This window comes from Phlebotomus argentipes, unplaced genomic scaffold (genome assembly GCF_947086385.1).
Source record: "Phlebotomus argentipes unplaced genomic scaffold, Phlebotomus argentipes genome assembly scaffold_4, whole genome shotgun sequence".
Taxonomy (NCBI): domain Eukaryota; kingdom Metazoa; phylum Arthropoda; class Insecta; order Diptera; family Psychodidae; genus Phlebotomus; species Phlebotomus argentipes.
The window spans coordinates 6,097,521-6,120,194 of NW_026776174.1; the positions used below are offsets into that span (position 1 = coordinate 6,097,521).

The window sequence follows — 22,674 nt, forward strand, 5'->3', positions numbered from 1 at the left end:
TTGGTGCAATAAGAGATAGACTTTGTATGTATTTTTAAATGTTTTCATCGTTCGGGAGTCTCTCTTGTACCTGAGAGTGAAGAATGTAGTTATTTTTTACTATGAAATAAATACAAAAATTATATTTGGAAAAATCACGAGTGGATTTCCCAGAAAATCCCTCAAAAAGCTCACTCATAAGGTTGTTCTTTGGTCATTTTAAAACATTGTAATTTTAAGTGATGTTGTAAATTTCCCAAATAATTTTATCGTGCAATTTTTAATGCTCTCTTTCTAGCTTGTAATGTTTGTAAGGCTTAAGGAATAGACAGTGAAAAATAGTTCATGTGATAAAGGCCGGATGTGCAATAAAATGTGTATAAAAATTCCAATATTTTTTACACATACTTCGGCAATCTTAATCTTAGTTCATATAAATTATTTAGCCAATATTGTTTAAATATGCTTTGTGTTTTTTTTTTCTACTGACTTTTTATGATTGTCCTCCAATATTTAGTGTTAATGTATAGCTCCAGATGCAGCTATAAATCCAAAAAGGGAATAAAATTCATCTTAATATCAATAACATTCCGTAGAATTAGGCAATTCATAGCTGTAGTTGTTTTATAGGCAATTGTAGGGATCTATCGAGTCGCATAGCTTCATAAGTACCTGCATAAGTAGGAATTAAATTCTCTAAGACAGGTGCACAGAATCCAACCACTATTTTATCAATTACTTAAATAGGAATATTAAATCGTTTTTCACTGCCAACACGCAAAAATGATGTTAATCTTTCTATTTTGTCGGGAAGCAATCTCAGAATAGTGTAAAATCAGGTGTGGGTGGCAAAGGTAGCTTAAGTCAATGCTTATCATTAAGAGATTTGTTGCTAATTTTATGAGATGTCTTTTATTGTTTAACTCAAATTCCACTGTAGATGTTTTGTAAGTTGAGAGATTTTTTTTTATTAATAAACGATTTTTGAAAAAGTCGGCGATTTACCTTCTCACACTTTGGGCTTCTTGGGCAGTGAGCCGAAGGCGGAAATCACAGTTCCTTTCGTGCCAGTGATGCTGGTCGTCAAAGATGACGGCTGCACGAGTCCAGCGGGCTTGAGAGGTGCTGAATTGGCTGAGGGGCCAGGTTGGTCCCACTTGGATTTCCTGAAAAACACAAATAGCACAATAAAAGCCACGATAAAATGCAAACAAGGCTGTCAGGAACCTTTTCTTCGCCTCTTCTTCAGCTTTTCGCGCCGCCACTGCGACCTGCTCCATCTTGGCGTTGTCCTTCTTCTCTTTTTCCCGCTTGTCCATCTCCGCCTTCTGTGCTTTGGCCAGGTCCTCGTAGAAGCTCTCCTTTCCCCACTGAAGAGGATCATAGATTTCCGGCGGGTAATTTGTTCCCAGCTCATTGATGTCGCAAAACTGAATGAGCTTCTCATAGATGCTGGGATTGCGGAACTCTTTCCTCTCCTGAATCACCTTGTTCATGTCCATGTTGCTGTTCTTCATCTTCTCATACAGATTGTTGATCTTCTCCTGCAATTCCGGAGCGCATTTCCCCTTTGGCTCTGGTGGCAATTGAAATCCATACTCCGCGAAACGGTCCTTGGTGTCTGGAGGCTCTTTTTCCTTTTCCACCTGATCCTCCTCCTCTGAAATGTCCATGGCACTAATTTCTGAGTTGGGCGACACATTCTCCTCGTCAGAGATCGGCATCTCGTCATTGTCGTTGTAGCTGACCAAGCGGAGGGCTTTTTTTGGCGGTGGAGGTCTTGTTTGTGTCACCGCCAGGGGAGGTGTAGCTGAAACTTCTCTGCTGACTGGCATTGGAGTCCCTCCGGCTGATTTGAGAGCCCCAACTGGTGTCTGAAATGGATTGTGGCATGAGGAAGCGTGCCGGAACTCTTTGTTTTGGTTATACAACTCACCTCTGACTCTTGGGAGCCTTTCGACTCTGGCGAAAAGTCCTCCGCATGCTCTTCATTCTCAGAATCTGTGTAATTTGCTGTCAGGGAAGCCAGAGCTGAGTTCTTCTCACTCATCTCGAATTTCTGGACAGAACCAAACCAAAACAAGAAATCGTTGGCAGCTCACTGTAAACCCAGCAGACCACTCTATTTGCCACTCAAAAGCTACACGAAATCATATATTTATAGGTGTAAATTGTATAATTTCGGCTGTTCGCCATGAATTCCTCAATAAATATTGTGCCTTCAGACTCTTCAATCAAACCTCACAGACATTACGCTTGCATATGAGAATTATCTAAAGATATTCTAAAAAAAGGTGAAGATAAAAGTGAAGAAATATACCATTCCCAGTACCACGCACTAATCGTATACGGGAGACCAGCAAGCCGGGTGGCATGATTGCCAAAACCCGCTGACAGCTGACCGGAACCCAGCCGATCGCGACCGAAGCGTGGCCCGAAGGCAGCCTCGCATCGGGCAATCATCGAATCAGGCAATCCGTGGCAAATGTTAATTAATGGCGAAGTGAGTTTTCGAGAGATAAAATTTGTGAGGAAATTTCGTGTGCGCTAAATGGAAAGATGGATTCACAGAGCAGCCAATCCAGCAGCAAGTCGTCCGCCCAGCCCGTCGACAGATTCAAGTTGCTCTACATGAACGTAAACGAGGACGAAACTCCGCTGCCAAGAAGCTGGAGTTCTCAGGACAAGTGCAACACCATTGGATTGACCCAAAATAATTTGCGTGTTCACTACAAAGGTGACGTGAAAATGCATGCAGAAGCATGAGTGGGAACATCCCAGATTCCCATTTGCACTCCCTGACCACCTCCCGTGTCCAGACATCGCCCACAAGATCGATTTTTTCGCCAGCCTTTGTGTCGTTTTCAGCCATGAAACGCTCTCAGAGTTTTTCTTTTGTGTGTGTTTGTGACAAAGCGAATTTTCACAGAGAGCGAGAAATTTAAGTGCGTAAATAGAGAAAGATTCATCAGCTGATTCGCCCAAGCCACTTCCTGTCACACCGTCCGTCCAGGCGCATTGGCCCCAACACCTCGCGCCACTCGCTCTCCGGACGTCTGGGGCGCGCTCGAGACTGTCGCGGGAGCGCCTCTGGACGAATCTGTCTGCCCTGCGCCCACCCCCACCCACGCGACTCTGCGTCAGCTGTGATGTCCCGGGAGCACATCCTCGGTCCTGGGAAAGCGCGCCCAGCGTCCCAGGGAAAGGGTGAAAACTCGTCAGCGCCTGCAGTCACTTTGTTCCCATCTGTCTTCATCCTGTTTATTGATTTTCAATGTTGGGAAGACTTTTCCTCTTTTCCATCTGTCGCACGCCTCGCAGGGACTTTTCGCGGATTCTACGCGCTTTCTCAGTGCCCCAAAGTTCGCTAAAGACCTCAGAAGGTCATCTAAAAATGTGTATTGCGAAAAATAGGGGATTTTCGGGACTTTTGACCTCTTTTGTGGAACATATTCCTGCAACGTTGATTGTTTTGCCTTTTGAAAGGCAAAAGACTGCTTTTTTATGCTTCAAATGTTGTGCATTTTTTTTTGTTAACTGATTAGATAACAAAAAAAATGACGAAACATTGAGTTTTTTTTATAATTTTGTTTATAAATATTCAAATTAACATTAAGGATAGTTTTAAGTGAAAAATTAGAAAAGTTAGTCAAAAACATTTCAAAATTTGGCATTCTTAACTTCAAAAAATTTAATTTATATGGTCATTTTAAGACCCTATACACATTTAGTGGGGTATTTTTGCTAATTAGTCAATGGTTTTTCAATGATTTTCCTACTTGCCTACATAAAACATCTAGTTTTCTTCTTGACTCAAAGTTCAAAACTTATTGAGAGGTCATTGCAGAGGGAAATGCTCTCGATGTTCCGCCCACTTTGAAGTCACGCCCTCTCAAATGCCGCGAAGCAATGACTAATCATTATGATTACTAGTATTTTTTATTTATTTAGTTAGAAATAAATGAATTGCGAATTTTAAAACAAGCACACGCGTAATTAACAATAAAATACGCACATTTGCTCATGAGTAATTTATTGTGATTTTATGCGTAGTTAAGTAGAGCTTCAGAATTGTGTGTTTTCTTTTAATATTAGATCATTGAAAGCAATTCGATTTAATTGAGAAAGTTTCATAGATAAATTATTATTGTATGAACAGACATTCTGTGAAATTCTCCGCATTCCTGAAGATTCATGGGACTTTTCTTGATGTTATCAGAGAAGCAAAAGCGGTGTTTGAGGAAGTGTGTTGCATTTTTTCCCGTCAATCTACAATTTTTGCGATTGTGTGTGTGTTTTGTTGTTTGGTAACCTTCAGCATAGGCCAAAAATCTCAATGTCCTTCCTTCCAAATGCGATTGAATGTGGAGAAACATTCCACACACACTGTGTGTGGCTTGGTTTAATTGGAAATTATAGATTCTCTTTGTCTCGTGGTGAGTTTTCCACCAGGGAAATTCCCTGCTTGTCGTTGAAATCTCTGTTGGCTGGATGAGTGGGATTTTTTCAGCAGACCAATTCAAGTTCTCTCACATTTTGGCGGAGGCGAGGCAAAAAGAGACACTCAAAGAGTCTCTCTGCTGGTGAAGAAATCGATCTAGTGGCGTCAATGAGTCTTTAATTTTGTTAAATTTTCCTGTGAAGTGCTTTGCGAGAGGTTTTTTTTGTCTTGCTGAGGCTCTGATTGAGATGGGCGATTGACCAGAGTCACCAAAGTCCATTCATCAAGGTGGTTTTTAGGGTGAGCAGACCATTTTGTGTCTGCCATTCGTCAATGGATAATTATTTTCCTGGATTCCTCTGCTATGGGAGAGATTAATTTAATCTGAAAATGGCAATTAGAAGTGGCCAAATCACTCGAAATGTTTACAAATACTCGCCACAGAGTCTCGAAATAGACTCAAACATTGCCTGAGAAAGTGAGAAAAGCATTTGAGTCTTCTCGCTTTCGCGGGAACGTCAGTGGCGAGAAGACTTTTCTGGAGTGATAAAAATATACCATAATCACCCATTAAATTCCATGTGAAACTAGACTTGTGTCGCTCTCGGTTGAAATTCAGCAGTGAATATATTTCCCATTGATTCGCCTGCACTTCACGACTATATAGTGATGATAAAATGCGATTGAGGAGTTGGCAAAATGTCTGAGACGCAGTTTAGCATGCAAATTTCTCAATCATATATTGATTTACTTTTGGACTATTTTCTTTATCGCTTGAATCTCTCGAAAATGGGTTTAGAGAAACTCCAAATTGCCAAATACTTGGAATTTTTTGCAATTGCCAAGGTTGATGTTCAGGTAGAGAGTTGAGATTGTCTGGACAGAAAATGGGAACTGTTCGTATGCCCAACGTTTTTATCAAAATTCACAAGCGATAAAGATTTGGGTTATGCGGGTGCCGTTTGATTTTGAGGAGATAAATCAATTTTCTCTGTATATTCATGATTTTGTGTTGCATCGCCGAGTGAGTGAGAAGCACTATAAAACCTTAAACTAAATGACATGCTCAACTGACTTCAATTATTCTGAACAATCACATGAAAAGCGAGTGGAAAAAATGACTTAGAACTCCACAATCATGCGTGGGTGACTCTGAGTGTTTCGTTTGGGTTTTAGATTTAGGGCAGAGTGGTTTTGCAAAGGCAGAGAGCAAAATTGGACTGTAAATTAAGGTTTGGTTTTCTTATTGAGCTAATTCATAATCAATGTTTTGAAGCACTTGTGACACTTTATCAGGGAAAAGTGAGTGAGTATGAAAGTTTTTTTTTTTTTTTGGAACAATAATACTCAAAAGTAGTGAAAGGGAATTTTTGTGGGCGGAGTATTCATAGGGGCAGAGCTTGTAATAATTTTTCCTAATCTTTCTTGAGTTTCTCAAGTCATTTTAAATTGCCCTCACAAATCCTAGTCTCCCATGAAACCAGTCGACTTTTTTGTTTCCCTTTTGGCACTTAAGACCTGTGAAGATGGGACGAAGAGGCAAAAGTTGATGAATCTCAGCAAAATTCACCTTTGTTGGGCATCCGCAGAGTGAGAGAGATTGGCAAAGAGACTGTGTTGTGAGTGTGTTTTGTGTTGTGCGACTCTCTCAAAGGCAATATCGTGCGGTGTGTGGAGAGTGAAAAAGAGAGAAATATGATAAAGACGACATGGAGAAAAGTGTAGAAAAATATAAAATAAGTTGAAAAATAAGCTCAAGATTCACAGTTGCTGTTTACTATTGAATTGCCAGTCAGCATTGTTACTGTGCAGATATCCAGAGAGGGGCTCATTTACCGTTCTAATGCGTGTGCCCGAGGGCAGATTGGGCCCTCATGAGGGAGTTGGTACAGTGGCGGAGTGATTTCTTGCTACTGATCGTGGTCGCTGGCCGAGAGAGTAAGGCAAGAGAGGCCTCAAGAGTGGGTCATGGTCAGAAGAATTGCTGCTTAGGCAGTGTTGAGCTGTTTCTGTTGCTTTGTCATCTCTCTATTTTGGTCTAATTATTTCTGAAAGTGCACTTTTCAATCGCTGCTGGGCGCGAAAAGGATGATTGTGTGTGGAGGGCGCTTTATAAAAGCGCGTTGTGGAAAGAAGAGTGGCGTTCTGACCATTGATGAGAGAGCAGAGAGGGTGAATGAACTTGTGGAAAGATGGCTAAAGGGAGTGCAAATAGAGACACATACTCAAATGATTGGCCTCACGAATGTGTGCGCGAGGAGTAATGATTTTGTGCTAATTTATTTATTTATTCCCTCAATGCGCTCTTCCTTGCAGGAATTGGAAAGTCACACAATGATGCAGCCTCAGTGCGAACGGCTCATCCAATTCCGGCCACATGTGGCCTGTACTACTTCGAAGTGAAAATAATATCAAAGGGGCGCGATGGCTACATGGGCATCGGACTCACGGCCCAGAATTTCAAGATGAATCGACTTCCAGGTGAGGAAAATTGCATACAACTGTAAAAATTGCTCACATTGCATGTGTTCTATTCAAGGCAATTGGCCCATCGAAGGCGAAATTAATGGGGGGAATTTGACTTTCAATGCCATTTTCTATGTGTGATTGCAGGATGGGATAAGCAATCGTACGGTTATCACGGTGACGATGGCAATTCCTTCTCATCGTCCGGAGCTGGAAAGCCATACGGACCGACTTTCACGACGGGCGACATTATAGGTTGTGGCGTGAATTTGGTGGACAACACGTGCTTCTATACGAAGAACGGCCATCACTTGGGCATCGCGTTCAGAGACTTGCCGGCCAAATTGTATCCCACTGTGGGCCTCCAAACGCCTGGGGAGGTTGTGGACGCCAACTTTGGTCAGGACCCGTTCAAATTTGACATCGAAGATATGCACAAAGAGCTCAGAGCTGCCACGAAAGCTTCCATCTACTCGTTCCCGCTGCCCGCCGATCAGGGCGACTGGACGACAATCCTGCATGAGTGAGTATTGTCGCAGTCATGAAACTCATCATGTTAGTAATGAATGGCGTTTCTTTTGCAGAATGGTGCAATCGTATCTCATTCACCACGGCTACAGTGCAACTGCAGAGGCGTTTGCTAAGGCCACGGGACAGTCCTGCAAGGAAGACATGCAATCCGTGAAGAATCGACAGAGTAAGCAATCCATATGTGCTTAAGAAATAAGCTTTTAATCTCTAATTGACTGACTTTTGTTGTAGAAATCCTCAAGCTTATCATGTCGGGAAGAATGGGCCATGCAATCGAGCAGACGATGCGCTCATATCCTGGCCTGCTGGAGAATAACCAAAACCTGCTGTTCATGCTCAAGTGTCGGCAGTTCATTGAGATGGTGAATGGGTGTGATTTTGATGGTCCGTCGCTTTCCTCATCGGCATCAGCGTCATCGCGAACGAGTCCTGTGCAGACGTCGGTGATTCAGTCCACGAAGGCGTATCAGAACGGCGCGGCGGCCGCACAGAGCAATGGCACGCTCATATCCGATCAAATCAGCGACAATCACGAAGGGAAGACCAGCGTAACAAGGTGAGTGTCCGGTAAAGTAATGTCTGTTTATGCGCATTAGTCTGATAAACGTCTCCCGGAACAGCAATAGTAGTTCAAATTACACTCCAAGTAACAACAATCTGACTGATGCCCATCTCAATCATGTGGAGATCAACAACCAAATAAATTCACACACCTCCAGTGACTATTGCAATGATGTCGAAATGGAGAATGGCCATATTGCCAATGGTGAGGGACTCTTGAGCCTCTCCAGATTGATCTTCAAACTCACATTCATCCGCCTTTCTCTCTCTCTATCTGTATATTTGCAGGTAATAGTTATAAAAATGGTACTTCAGACAATATAAACGACTCGATAGACGGCGATGAGAAGATGGGTAAGGAAAAAGGAGTGATTTATCAGGCCTCTTTAGCATGACACTCATGGATTTCTTCTCTTTGCAGATGTTGATAGTGCTGTTAGCAATAAGTCCAGCAAGTCCGGTGTCGAGAGGATGCTCGAGTTTGGTCGGGAGTTGTCTCAAATGAGTCAGAGACTGGAGAAGGACAATGGGCCCAATGAGGGAAATCGAAAAATGCTTGAGGTAAAGTTCTGCCCCTTTCGGAATGACTATGAATTATGATTCAATAACTTTTTTCTTGTAGGACGCATTTAGTTTACTGGCGTATTCGAATCCATGGTCGAGTCCGCTCGGGTGGCAATTGTGTCCGTCACGACGAGAAGCTGTCTGCTCCGCTCTCAACTCTGCCATACTAGGTGAGAAGGAGAGAAAATCTATTTGTTTTGGGTATATTTGTGACATTCTCCAGTTCATTGGAGCCCGTTTCGTAATCAGTTGACCTTTGTGTGGCCTCTAGAGGGAGATAATTTAGAGGTTCATTGATAATTTAACTGATTACAAATTGGCTTTACCATGTTTTCCAAGTAAATCAAGTTATGTGAGATTGTCAACAGTTAAATAGACAGAAGGAAAGAATGTGAGATAATTTGAAAAGGCGGAACATAAGAGTGGGCGGAGTTTCGGCAAAATTACTTCTCATTTGATGTTCTAAAGTAGTTAAAGATTTAAATTGATGAGTTTACTCAGCAAAATCTTATGCGGAATGAATGATAATTCAATTCAATTTATGTGGTTGCTAAAGATTTGAATGTGAGTCATTGAAAGCAAATTGATTTGGGTATTGATTTGATATTCAAAATGAATTGTACGAAGTGTAAACTTTTACACCTGTTTAATTTGAATTGTATTCTAAAGCTTTCTTTGATCTTTTTGTGCTGCAAAATTTTGCAATTTGAACAGTATTCATAGACAACAAAGAAGGTTTTACCAATTTTTAGTTTGATTTTTGTTCTTTGAAGCTCCGCCCTCTCTAATATTTCACCCAAAGGGTAGAAAATGACTTGTTTATCATATTGTGACGCTTTGTGGTGACTGAATGCATATCTAATCAGCTGAATGTTCTTCTAATGGAGTGTTTTCGTTGCAGAATCTATGAATTATCCCTGGCAATCACCACTGGCCGTGTGCGTGGCCCACGGATACGAGTTGCGGAATTTGATGGCAAAATCTTCACTTGGGGCGTGTGCGTTTGTCGACGATGTCATTCGTTATCACTGACCAAACACAAAAACCACGATCTCGGACATAATATTTTCTATTTTTATGAACATCTAAGTTTAAAAGGATGGCTAGAGAGGAGGAAAACACTCATTATTGATTAGAAAGAGAGAGAGAGAGAGGGCGATTGGAGGATGAAACACACATGTTTAAAGGATCTATTTAGGCAGAAGAAGTATAAAATCATTGATAGGATTTATTCAAAAAAAAGAAAAGAGAAGAAATATCAAAATTCAATTTTTTATGTTGAGAAAAGCGAATGATTTTGTGTTGTCTTATTGAAATTAATCTTTTTTCCTTTGAGGAATATTTATAATGCGAAATTCTTTGGTTTAAGGCATCAGAATGTTTAATTTTTTTTTAACTGAAATTCGGAATGCGAAATTGCTGTAATGTTTAAACGAAAATTTACTTTTAGATCGAATACACTTGCAATCACCTTTCCTTTGAGTAGTAATTCTTCTCATGATTGGTGAGAAAGGCAAGTATGGTGTAGTGTTTAAGAGGTTTTCTGAGGAGGATATTAAAGAAGAAAATGTTGCGCAAAGTGTAGATTGTCGTAGTGTAAAGTTCTCGCGATAAAGCTATTGAGATTTCTGTGGATGCGTAGGCGTTTCTAGGAAGAGTCTTGACATTGTTCGTTCTCAAATTTTCTCTTCAAATATGTATATAATTCTTTTTATCAGTTTTAATGCAATATACAAAGAAATGAGCAAATTTCCTGTAGTTATTTATTTATTCGTCTCTCAATGGACACTTTCTCAAGCATAAGTGACTTTTCTTTCAATCGCAACTTCACGATTGCTAAAACCCCGCTAAAAAGGGTAAAGAATCGTGAAGACTGTGTAAAAACTCTCTAAAATTTGCACGCTTGATGCGTATTGTTTGAAATCTTTTGGATAAACCAATTCTTTTCTTCTGGGATCATCGAGCCTTGTGTATAAAAGAGTGTGAAAAGTATATTTTACTGCCAGAAAATGTGTAGAGAAGAATGTGGAGAAGAGCACTATTTTAGCAGGAAAGAGTCAATCCCGTGACCAGGAAACATAATTTTGCCTCCTAAAATGTGAAAAAAACAAGCAGAAGCAAACAATCTAGTGTTAAATTCATTATATCTTATTTTTTAACAATACAAAGATGAAGTACATTAAGAACAGTAAATATATAGAAGGAAGTAAAGCAGAAAGCATATTTAAATAGAATGTGGAGAAAACACAAGAAAACACTTGATAAATATACCTAATGAGAAAAAAATATTAAGGAAGAGAAAAACTCTATATGAAAACATATTTTAGAGAGATGATAAGGAGAGTAGAAAAGAGAGAAGATTAACGTTATTTTATCATAAGGTGCGATAATCGACGGTTTGTAGCTTGTAAATGTAATACACCTCGATAAAATTCAATTAAGTACATAAAATATTTACTAACTATTGAAGAAAGCATAATTAATTAAAAATTCTGATATACATAGATAACAAGAAAGTGTAATTAGAAGACAGAAAAAAATCATACGTGTTACATAAAAGGAAAATACATGAAAAAGAAAGCAAAAAAATACTATTCAAACAAGATATTGAGGAAATTATTTAAATGTGGTTTGATACAAATAAAAAAAATCATTGAAAATTCAAGACATCTCAAATTACTCATCTCAAATGCGATTTTCCCGAGAAATCTCGTCGCTCGCCTGCATTATCGACGTGGGCGCGCGCGCCTTTTCACCACGCGAAGTCCACCGCGAGACGTGCCGTGACAGCTGCCAAAATTTTCTCGGTTGAAAAATGGCGTCTGAAATGCGATACTAGGAATTCGCCTGATAAAATTGCGTGTGTGATTTTAGGTGGAAAAGAGCGTGAAAATCGCCATATTTCCCTGCAAAGTGATACCCAGTGCAGTCAGTGTTCATCCCGTGGTGTTTGATTGGCGTCTGAGAGTGTGCCAGCGCGTGAATTCGGGCGCAAGTTTCGCTGCAGGTGACAGGAAAAGTGTCGCACAGATTGCACTTTTCCCACATTTGCCGCACTCGTGCTGCAACTGGAGGTTAGTAGTGGCCCCAGGGCGGTGCCGCCGGCCATCTGGCTGTCACCACAGTCTTACGGAGCGAGTGGCGGAGAGCAGCAAGGGCGGATGGATTTGACAAGAGATTTTTCACCTCCACCCTTCTTCTGCGCCTGAGACCACTTTTCCCACCCTCCGGACAACGCATTTTCCACTCCACCCACCCCAAACCCTCCACGAAGCCGCCCCGGCGCACTTTCCGCGCTGTCTAATCGCTGTCATATCGAAACGAGGCCCCGGCGCGACGCCGGGCGCCCGAGAGCCCTATTTTTTGGGGCAAGTGGCATGAGAATCGGTAGTTTTGGGCTCCTCAAGCTGTTATTAGAGAAGATAATTTTGAATAAGTCGCTAATGGGTTTCTTAGAACTAATCCCGCCTAATTCGCGGAATTTACAGGCGCAATTTTGCTAAAACTACCAAGTAATGTACAGCAAGGGCGGTTTCACATGGCATTAGAAGAAAATCTAACTGAGTATGAATAGATAAATTAAAGTAAAAGAAATTGATATGGACGATCGATAAATATTCTAGTGGGCGGAGCATGAAGGCGGGCGTGGCGTTTAAATTGTCATCTCAAGAAACTAACAAACAATGGAAAATGTACTTTGAAGGCTAGTTTAACTTGTTTTTATGGTCAGCGCTGTAAAAAGAAATCCCAGGTCGATAAAAAGTCACAAACAGTGACATAAAACTAAAATAGACTTGAGTAGTCTTCAGTATGAACAAGGCAAAAATTCTTGGGATAAAGTATTTCAGTAGTTCATAAAATCTTATATTTGGGGCTTTTATAACCAAACGAACACACCGAAATATTGTAGCTAGAATCAGTTATTGACTTATGTATAATAGGTCCTTTCTGGAATTTAAAATGGGTTGTCCGAGAGAATAAATGTGCTCAAATCCACCACTCATCTGCAAGTGCGAGTCAAAAACGCACCCTTTCAGAGGCCAATCAACGAATATTCATGTCTTTGCACCAATTCCCAGGTAGCCGCTAATTTGGGCCGCGGAGGCAGAAAGTGAAGAGAGGAAGGAAAAAAAGTGAGAAGAAAAGTGTGATTGCGTGAAGAGTGTGTGTTATAATTATCTGTTGGCGAGATACGTCACAAAGTGGCTTTAATTGAATATTAAAAGTCCGAAGGAGAAGAAGAAGAAGCAGTATTTCGTGTGTACCCTTGAAGAGTCACGGCATCAATCACGTTCTCAAAAATGGGATGCACTTCGTCGGCGGAGGAGCGAGCGGCCATAGCGAGATCCAAGCAAATTGAGAAGAATCTCAAGGAGGATGGCATCCAGGCCGCCAAGGATATCAAATTGCTCCTTCTCGGTAAGTTGTCTCTTTTTGCTATACCTTTTTTGTGGGTGGATTTCGGCGCTTCGCAGCGGATTTGTGCAGAAAATTCTCTATAAAATGGAATTGATGATGATTCCCAATGAAGATAAATCCGACAAGCCGGAAATTGCACACAGAAGAAGGGTTGAGGCGGGGGCTAGAGAGAGTCAACCACCAATAATTACTATGTGCGCTTATCTATGTACAAATTACATCCCTTGAAACGGAAGTTGTGTACACAAAGATTTCCCCTCGATGGGAAATTAATGGAAAGGTGGTACATGTATTAATAAGGGTCGCAGCGTGAGTTCAATGATTTTCGCGAGGTTCAGTTGAGAAAATCTTCAATCGATTAACTTTGCAGTGCATCTCAGTTGAGAGACTAAAATGATTTTTATCTCTCAACACGTCAATTTTCAGGGATTTTAGCAGTCTTTCTCATCCCGATGGTTAGAGAAAGGTGAGCGCAAAGGAAAGGAAAGAAAATTTATAGAGAACATTGAACTCTGGGTGATCTTGATGGTGGTTTTGACAGTATTGATTATGGAGAAGTAGAAAAAATACTGTCCTTACAATGTGCAAAAGAAGATTATCGTTTTTTTTTGCATTGAAAAGAAGGAAAATGTGACGTCTTGCAAACGCAAACATCATTCGCAAAGAGCAGCACTTTCTAGGGATAAAAATATTTCCTTGAAATGCATCCGTGAAGGATGAAAATAGCGACAATGTTTAAATATTTAACTTTATTTCCTTTTAAGTACATTCCATGGGGAGAGATAGGGCGGTGGAGTCTGAAGCGACCAGGGATGGTGAATTGGAGGGTGTAGAAGTGGATGAAAAAGTGCTGAGATATAAAAACTAAATATAGAGACACACACAGAAGTTGTGTGAATGAGGAAATTTTTCACATCCGCCAAGAGTGTGTGCTTTCTCTATATGAGTTGTTCTGTACATGGTTTTTGGGTTTGCAAGACGAGACAGGAGGAAGAGATGTCCCAGGAAGTCTCTTTCCCACCCCTGAAAAGTCAATGTGTGTGGTTGCGGAAAAATGTCGAGTGCAGAAACAACGTGAGTGAAAACTTTATCACGATGGTCATTTTTATCCCAGCGAACTTCTCTCGCTTGAGCTGTGGAGTTGCATAAATTCTAAACAGATGAATTTGCAGAAATAAAGAGCATCCTTTCGACACACGCAAAAGGGACAATGAATGCGAGTATCGCAGAGAGTTCGTGCGTGAATAAAATCTGGCAAATTGTCTCACGAATGCATCTATGATTTGATGTACGCTGGATATCATGGTGGAACCGTGTTGGAGGGATTCGCTCATGCAGATGTGTTTCGCTGTCATTGCTAAATTTACACTCTGCTGGAAATTTATTGAAATAGGTACAGAAGAAGTTTAAATGGTTTCAGCACATTTTCTGGAGATTGTTTTAGAATAGAGAATTGAAAGTTTAGATACTGATTTTGCAGAATGCAGTAATATATTCATGTTCTCGAGGATTTTCACGAAATTTTCCCGTTAAATTGCAATTGGTGGAGAGTAAACTGAATGCCTGTCACCACATCGCGGAACATATTTATTCAATTATGCTTCAATGTTGAATGTTTACGAGAAAGTGTGTGCATTGATGATGATGGAGAGATGGCAAGAAGTCATCGACTTTGTTCTAAAAATATTAATTTATGTCTGTATTCTCTATGGTGATTGATTTATACCAAATCCTTTCCATTATGGCGTGCTCTCACGATGATTTTGATCAATTGATAGTCAATTTTGATTACCCCTATCAATTTTCACTGCATTCTTCCAATTCCACTCTTGAGGAAATGTCGAGGAAAGACAGCGTCGTGCGAAATGTATTGATTTGTGAGATATAATAGTGAATAGCTTCCACAATGTGTGATTTGTTTAACTCCCCCTTATTCGGTATTCTTGCAAGTTTTGCATATTTGATTGCACAAATCACTTATGTTGCATGAATGTTATGGATTATGAATTGGAGGCGGGATTTGTGTGGTGGAAAAATGCCAAGGAGAACAGCTCTTCACTATGAATGGAGAGCGTCGCGACGGTTATCCACTGAAATATCAATCAATAAAAACGAGGGTGTCTGAGGGAGAGTTGTAAAAAGGATTTCACCTGGGGAAATGCCTTTCAACAATATTCTCAAGATTGTTCCTCGAGGATTTTACCAGTCAGTGCTTTGCCACTTGACTTTTCTGGTTCTAGAGATTTTAATCCACACGAGGTGTATAATTTCATATAAAATTCATCTGGATTGTACATGAAGGCAAGTAGTATAATAGTTTCATATTGACCCAGATTAGGTCGTTACTGGGCTGGCATGATTTCACAATTGGGGAGGAAGTCATCCAAAAAGCCACTCATGGCAGATTCAATAGGAAAGATTTCCCCCCATGGGTCAATTGTATAACGAGATCATCGAATTATGCAATCATACGTCACTGATATTGCTGTTGAGGTGCGCCAGTGGGATTTGTCCATTCGCTGCTTCCTGTTTTGCGAGGGGTTCTTTTTCGGCGCGACTATTTTTACCGATGGAATCCAATATGGGGCCATGAGCGAGAGTGTGTATTTTCTAGAGTATCCCCATAAATTGTGTACAAGTTTTCCTATTGTCTCACCCATCCTCGCACACGTTGGCGCCTCTCTGGGCTCCCCTGCCATTCCGGACGTGTGTTTAGAGGCGAGACAAAAAGAGACAGGGAGAGAGAGAAAGGGGGTCGCATTGCCGAGGGGATGAACGGGAAAGTGCCAGCAGGAAAAAGCGAAATGAGTGATTGTGTTGGCCGAAATGCGAGGACTCCACTATTTAAATATTTATTTAATAAACTGCGCGACTCAGCCGTACATTGAGCGCACAGGCAACACAGAGAATGTTCTAGATCCCACACTGGACAGAGAGATTGTCCGGCAGAATTTTTCCTCTCTCCCCACAGCGGCCCATCAGCGCACCCTCGATAGACCCATCATCGACGGCCGGAGAATAGCCGGAAAGTGTTGTGTGGCTACCGGACCCTCGGACAAATTTCATGTATACGTCATAGGGAGATGGTGTGTTTGTGGCTCCGGCTGTGACAATGACGCTTCTGGCGACACATGGCGAGAGGACGCAGAGAACCACACTGTTTACGTGCGGATTTCTGTCCTGTTTTGGATTTTTTGCAAAGCTAAAATTGAAAAGGGATTCCAGAGCCTTAATTAACAGATGAAAATAAATCTTTTCCTAACAGTGCGAGGATCAAAGTTAGTTAAGAAACCAATGAGACAGTAACGAAATTAATCAATTACAGCATTTCAGTCATTCATTCAGCAAATATGACCAGGAAGTCAATAGTAGATAAATTTTCTATGGCTGAAACAGTTTTGAACCTAAGATAGACTGAAAATGCCCCACTCTCCCCTAAGCTAGAATGATTCTAAGAAGAATTTTACTAGAACACAATAATTATGGCTTTTTTTATTGTCACTAATTGCACACTACAAAGTGACTCGCTGGTGTCATTGAAAAATGAAAAGGGGCGAAAGGTGGAATAGGCAATCATAATTATTTACTATATTGTGCATAATTCTGGAGGGAATAACAAATAATTTCACTAGTTGATTAGGATGAGTTTAAGGATACATTCAACCCCTACGTGATAGCCTTTAATCACTTAACTGACCTCCAAAAGTGTGTGTGGCTATGAAGATGGTGAATTTTGTGGGGTTTTCTCTTTCCTTCGTCTCGATCCTGCCTATCGCGAAGGTGATTCATAGTTTCGAGGGGTGGAAAAGTGTCATGAATTCACCACTGGAGTTGAAAGTATGTCCGTTAGATTGCAATGAGAGTAGCGAGCGAGAGGAAGAGAGAGAGAGAGAGAGAGATTCAGGGCTTTGGGCCTGGCATGCGCGTGCCGAGAGGCGAACGACGCCTGTTCGTGCTGAGTTTTCCAACGTTCTGGGTGGTTTTTCCATAAGTGAGTGAGACAGTGGCGTAATCCGGCAATTGGGGCTCTCCAGGGTGTCTGAGGAGAACAGAAGGATTGTCTCTCTGTAGTTTTCTCTAACCAATACATCGGCACATTCCATTCGGTTCTGCCCGGTTAAGCGTTTCCGTGAAAATTCTTCTCGTCGCAAAGAAGTGGCGAGAGTGACGGAGAGTGAAAAGCTTTTTGGGCGGCTCCAGAGCAAACACACTTGGAGACAAAAGTTTCACCTGTGAACTTTTGCCGTGTCATCTCGTCACGCAAGTAGTGCTTGGAAGTTGAAGAGATTTTTCTCTTGAGGGTGTTTAGCGAACATTTTTCTGGGGTGTGATGATGAATCAATAAGGTGTGAATTTTCCCAGAGGGATTTTCTTGCATATGGTGGAGCGCATCCGACGGTGAATGGTGTGAAGGTGAATTGCACGAGAGGAAAAAGAGAGACAAGGTGCAAGATTTTCAAGGAGAAAAATCTCTCGGCTTACGGTGCGATTTTTACAACTCATGGAAAATCCAGCGAAAGGCGCGGTTGTCGTCATCATGGTGTGATTCAACCACTATGGCAGTTTAACGCAACTCCGGCACGCACACAGGCGCACACTTGTTGGAAAATTCATTGGAAGAGTGGTTGGAAAAGTCAGTGAGTGTGTTTGTGTGGACTGGAAACTGGATTGTGAGGGTGTGAATTTGTGGAAAACTGCCGAAACTGGGATTGAGAGTGTGTGTTTGTGTGTGCGGTTTGGGGAAGAAACGGAGGAAAATGGCGGAAAGTCCAGTGAAAATTTCACATTCAGTGGTAAATTTCATTTGATTTGTGCACTCAGGGACAAGTGTGGAAAATGTGTAAGTTGAAAAGTGGTCAATAGTGAGTGATTGCAAGCTTGAAGAAAATACGGCACGCGCGGGGGCGATTTAAAGAGTGGCAGAGCTTTGAGGACAGAAGGTGCACCTGAATTTGGCTGAAGAGGAGATTAAACGCGAGGTGGAAATTTCACGCAAATTGTGGGTGTGTGTAGTTATAGAGCAGTTGGCCAGGAAGACGTGCGAGTCTGAAAGGTGTGGAAATAGGAGATATTTAATGCGGAGGAACATCAGGAAGTATGTGAATTGTCTCTGGGGTTGAAGAGCGTGTGATGTCGCAAATTGCTATGAAATTGAAGGTTTGTCGGTGGTTTTGAGACTATGAGTGAGTTGATTTTCGTTCTGGTGGAAAAATCCACGGTGAATTGGGAGGAAAAACGGGTGGAAAAGTGCGTTTTTTCGCCTACCTCTTAACCATATTGCCAGTAATGCTATCGATTTTTTCCCTTGAATTTTGTCAAGAGTGAGAAAGAGAAAATGATAAAGTTTTCCATGACTTTTTTACTTCTCTTCTCTTCTCTGCCATCAAATATTCTCTCGCTCATCAACTGCCTGCAATTCAATCTATGATGTGTGTCTTTTTCCATGCGAACTCATCTTCTTTTTGGCCATATCGCAAATTCACTCAACACTTGGGCGGCTCGCAATGTGACTGAATTGAAGGAGATCCTGGCAAAGTCTCTCTCTTTCTCCTCTACTTAATGAAAACTTATGAGCTTTTCTGTGTGCCAACCAAAGCCGGGTCAGTGTGAGTGGGTGGAAAAGAAATTTTCACCATGTCCTCGGGAAAGATGTGGTTACACGATGGGTATTGTGTTGGGTTGAGCAGAAGGAAAAAAAAAGTTGAAGGGCGAAAATCTTGATTTTCCACACATTCTCCCCATTTTGCGAGAGAGCGATAGAGAGAGGGAGAGAGTGAGAGTGAGAAAGAGTGGGTGTATGTGTGAGAGAGAGAAGCGGAGAAGATTTTTGGGGGTGGGAAAAACAGTGAACCGCACTGAGTATAGTGAAAACGCGAATAGAGAACAGGACATTCAACAGGGCGCTGGCTGGTTAAATATAATTTTCCGGGACCGATATTGTTTTCTTGTGTTTCTCCGTACACACATTCTTCTCCGCCACGGTGTTGTTTGTCTCGAAGCGCGCCCACCCTTTGGCCTTTGGTGGTCCGCCGAAAAAAGGCAGTGACCCAGAGAGTGTGAGTGTGGAAAGTGAGGAAATTGCTACTATTCTCTCTTATCGAGTTATCGAAGCGCTCCCAACAGCACACAAGGTTTTCCCTATGATATGTCGAGTGATAGGTGATGGAAATTAACAACCTTTATCACAATCTATAGGGCCCTGGTGTTTTTTCACTTGTATGCTTAGTCAATCTACTTGTGTAATGCCGGCAGAAATCTGCTGTGTTATCGCGAGGATGCAAATATAACATGGAATAATACGTGGACGAAATTTGAGGCATGGGAAGTTGCCTGATTAAATATAATTACGGGGTTATCAGACTATTTTTAACCATCAACACCCATGTTAGGCCCAAGTCAGCTCCAGAAAGTCCACACGGAGAAAGAGAGAAAGAAATCATCAGGGAAAAATCTCCCCTGAAAAATATTCAAGGAGTGGTGGGAGAGGAAAAGCAGGAGGTTTGAATGAGAAAATTGCGGCCTTCTTTATCACTGGTTCGAGAGGCGAATTATGTAATAATAATAATAAGGCAAATGTACGTGAATTGTGAATGTTTGAGACGCTAACCTCACACAGTATAATTCCGTGATAAGCATTTATAATGGGTATTGCATGCAGCATAAGGTGCTTATTGCTCATTTATTCTTCACTATATGAGTTTTGGCTTCTCTGGGCCTCTTCCACTGACACTCGAATCTGCTGTGCTTCTCAAACTTCAGCCAGTGCTAATGATATTTAGTCTGTTTCGGGTGTGATTCACCACAATTATACCCTGCTATCCCCTATTGGAAAACAATCCCGGTATTAGCAAATTGTAGAGCGAGAAAATACAGTCAGTATCGATTGGGTGTGGAGGAAATAGACGGTGTTAAAAATCTATTATTTAAAATCGAGTGAAATGAGTTTTTTATTATTCAATTCATTCTAAAATACCTATAATTATTTTTTCACGTTTAATGAATAATGTTATATCGCAAAATCAGCACAAGCTTGATAGCTTTGGTTTATTCATTAAAGTAACCTATTATTATTGACTTATGTAATAAATAAGCCAACATCTCAAGTTCAAGGGTGTTTTCTCACTGTGAATCTGTGGTTTTTTTCGCAGCAAATTATTGTAATTCAACAAGAAATACGTGCAAAAATCAGTGTGGGTGTGAGGAAAAGCTGGGAGTTGTGAGGGAAAAAACGAGAAGAGAAAAGCTCTAATATGAAGTGCTAGTGAGATAATCCACAGTGTGTCTCCTCCACTCATGAGAGGCCAGTAGTCATGGAGCTGTACAGAGAATGTGTGGTTTTTTTTTTGTATATATCGATGTAAGATAATCGTAGTGTGAAGGATTTTCAGTTCCGTGATACACAATTATTGTTATTACTATGGGGTGTTACGTTGGTATATTTAGATTAAAGAAGAGTAAAAGACAAGGCCTCTGAGACACAGAGAGAGAATCATATGGGTCGGCCTGGGATGCTGTTGAGAATTAAATGTCTGTACGCTCGAGCGTTTGGAATGTTGCTCCACATCTCACACTCTCACTCGCCTTTTCCCACCCATTTACACAGGAGTGCTTGTCTGCGTGTGACGAGAATTTGGAGGTATGGCCGCGCTTTTTTCCTCCAGTCTTATCTCGTTGGGTTCATCATTGTCTTGTGCGGGAGGCTGTGCTCCTCAATGGGTGACTTATGTACTGTGTGGGGTGGTATAATCTCAAGTATAAATCGCTCTTATGTCTCACTCTCCACGGACTCATCTTTTTGCGTCATTATGCGTCAAAGTACATAAACGTCAACGTATTTTCCCTCGAAATTGTGGGGTCACTCTGGGATAGGAGCGCACAGGCTTGGGGGCCAGTGAAAGTGAATGATGTCTGCGTGTGTCCTGAGAGAGTAATCTTGTTCCCATTCAAAATGTGGCTTAACACATAATCAGCATCGCTCCGAGTTGGAAACGTGTGTGGTTTTCGTGCAACCTCAGTTGCACAATGTGTGTGAAATGTGTGCTTGTGTCTCAAAATCACCGGCTGCTCCTTCAATTATCCCACTAGACATTCTTTAAACACGGGATCGCGGAGGGGGTGGCACGCCAACAAAGAGGAGCCTTCTTTCGTGTATCGAAAGAATCTTCTGCTTCTCCCCAGAGAAATTCACTGTGAAAACATTCACATGGTGTTTATTCAACAGATTTGCTCAAGTGTTCAAGTGAGAAATTATAGAGGCGCACTCTTGGAGGAAATTGTGTGGTTTCCCAGTGTTTGAAGTGCTCCACAAGATAGGAGAGAAGTAGAAAAAAGAGAGGAAGAAACAGAATATTTCACAGTAGAAAAGAAGGAGAAGGTGTCTCTGTCACTTCTTTCCTATTATCACGGACTTTCGGCCAAATTAATTTTGGCCGAAACCACATCACAGCGGTCAAGACGTTCTGCATCGAAGCAATACGTACAATGGGGTGTGCACAATCAGCTGAAGAGCGCGCAGCAGCCGCGCGAAGTCGGTTAATTGAACGCAACCTCAAGGAAGATGGAATTCAAGCGGCTAAAGATATCAAACTCCTACTGCTCGGTGAGTCTTGCTGATATGCCATGCAATGATAAGGTTGCCTATCAACGACAAGATTACACACGATATGGAATACATATATGTCTGCAATTTTCCATTGATTAAGACTATAGCAATAAGTGAAAACTTAGCTTATATACTCACCAGACTTTTGCTTTAAACTGAGAGATGATAAAGCTCTTTTATAGTCAAGACAACACACATTTTCACTCAAAAAGCAACAAATCAAAACATCAAACATCATCACAAAACAGATGTGATGCGAAAAGTAAGTTTACTTGTCTATAAACGAGTTTATCCGCTTTTCGGCTTCAGCTGTAAGTCTGTTAAGCATCTATTTTCCTTATGACATCATTGATGTTTGTAGTTGATCCACAGCGAGAAGCTGTGATGTGAAATGTCAGCTCTTAAAATCACAGTTTCTAGATAGTACGACAGTGTAGTGGCACTATTTAGGCGACAGATGGTGCAAAAACCCGTTGAAAGGGTGCCTTTTTGGGGCAGAAGCTGCGTGAATTGAACGATATAATTCAGAGGCATCCTCACAGGATGTAATAGAGAGCAATGTGCAGAAGAAAAGAGAGTGATTGCAAAAGAGAAGGTCCGTTTACATATTCGACATCCTAAAATAGAGTTAGATCGTTTACATTGGGAGATATAAAATCGACGTCTCTTGACGACACACACGCGCTAGACGGAGATAGAGTCACATTTTCACTATATGTACTCCAGAGAGGCGATTGGAGTGCTGTATCTTAATATGCGAAAGAGTGAGTGAGACATGGGGAAAATTTCATTATTTTTTCCTTGCCTTTGAGGAAAAAAACCAGTCTCTGGTTTAGTTATACATTTGATACATGAATTCACATTTGGGGAGAGAGAAGCGAGTATAAGAATAAAAATTGCTATATCTTCTTAAATTGTTGAATTATCCGCGCAGAATCAGCAGCTTTTTTCTGCTCTTTTCTCTCTGCACACTTTCCTATTTGTAACTTATGTGTATGCTTGGCGGTTTTGGGGCTGTACAAAACACCATGAGAAAACAGCATAGGAAAAAAAAATGGGACGAGGAAAAAAAGGAATCATTTCTCTAGATTGACTGTTCAGTATGATTTTT

The 22,674-nt window shown here is 41.2% G+C and overlaps 3 protein-coding genes across 8 annotated transcripts in view; 2 read left to right on the forward strand and 1 right to left on the reverse strand.

Moving 5' to 3' along the window:
* Window positions 1-382: 382 nt before the first annotated feature.
* LOC132257329 (SAP30-binding protein) lies at window positions 383-2,336 on the reverse strand. Its single transcript, XM_059754189.1, has 3 exons — window positions 1,916-2,336; window positions 1,207-1,853; window positions 383-1,145 (listed from the first exon to the last, which is right to left on the reverse strand). Exons 1-3 carry the CDS (start codon window positions 2,027-2,029, stop codon window positions 989-991), a joined length of 918 nt encoding a protein of 305 aa, XP_059610172.1. The 5' UTR covers window positions 2,030-2,336; the 3' UTR covers window positions 383-988.
* A 113-nt stretch (window positions 2,337-2,449) lies between these two features.
* Window positions 2,450-11,136, forward strand: LOC132257323 (ran-binding proteins 9/10 homolog). 2 transcript variants are annotated; one of them, XM_059754182.1, is made up of 10 exons: window positions 2,450-2,716; window positions 6,737-6,901; window positions 7,034-7,409; window positions 7,471-7,583; window positions 7,649-7,973; window positions 8,038-8,183; window positions 8,267-8,332; window positions 8,400-8,539; window positions 8,601-8,712; window positions 9,444-11,136. In XM_059754182.1, the coding sequence occupies exons 1-10, from the start codon at window positions 2,539-2,541 to the stop codon at window positions 9,572-9,574; spliced, it is 1,752 nt and encodes a 583-aa protein (XP_059610165.1). In that variant the 5' UTR covers window positions 2,450-2,538; the 3' UTR covers window positions 9,575-11,136. The 2 variants fall into 2 exon arrangements, with proteins under 2 accessions (XP_059610165.1, XP_059610166.1); XM_059754183.1 differs by having other exon boundaries at window positions 8,044-8,183.
* Window positions 11,137-11,353: 217 nt separating this feature from the next.
* The window catches only part of LOC132258294 (G protein alpha o subunit), a 31,804-nt gene continuing 20,483 nt past the window's right edge, over window positions 11,354-22,674 (forward strand). Inside the window, exons 1-2 of one of the 5 annotated variants that reach the window (XM_059755548.1) lie at window positions 11,354-11,616; window positions 12,622-12,961. In XM_059755548.1, the coding sequence (XP_059611531.1) occupies window positions 12,844-12,961 (118 nt within the window). In that variant the 5' untranslated portion in view covers window positions 11,354-11,616; window positions 12,622-12,843. Of the gene's footprint in view, window positions 11,617-12,621; window positions 12,962-17,584; window positions 18,057-20,302; window positions 20,319-21,182; window positions 21,561-22,674 lie in introns of those variants that run through there. The other 4 variants (XM_059755549.1, XM_059755550.1, XM_059755552.1 and 1 more) reach the window with 4 other exon arrangements.

Coding starts and splice junctions, on each gene's coding strand:
- LOC132257329 (XM_059754189.1), bottom strand. CDS start 2,029: ATGAGTGAGAAGAACTCAGCTCTGGCTTCCCTGACAGCAAATTACACA. Junction 1,854..1,915: donor AAGGCTCCCAAGAGTCAGAG/GTGAGTTGTATA, acceptor AATCCATTTCAG/ACACCAGTTGGGGCTCTCAA. Junction 1,146..1,206: donor GAAGAAGAGGCGAAGAAAAG/GTTCCTGACAGC, acceptor TGTGTTTTTCAG/GAAATCCAAGTGGGACCAAC.
- LOC132257323 (XM_059754182.1), top strand. CDS start 2,539: ATGGATTCACAGAGCAGCCAATCCAGCAGCAAGTCGTCCGCCCAGCCC. Junction 2,717..6,736: donor TTTGCGTGTTCACTACAAAG/GTGACGTGAAAA, acceptor TCTTCCTTGCAG/GAATTGGAAAGTCACACAAT. Junction 8,540..8,600: donor GAAATCGAAAAATGCTTGAG/GTAAAGTTCTGC, acceptor TTTTTCTTGTAG/GACGCATTTAGTTTACTGGC.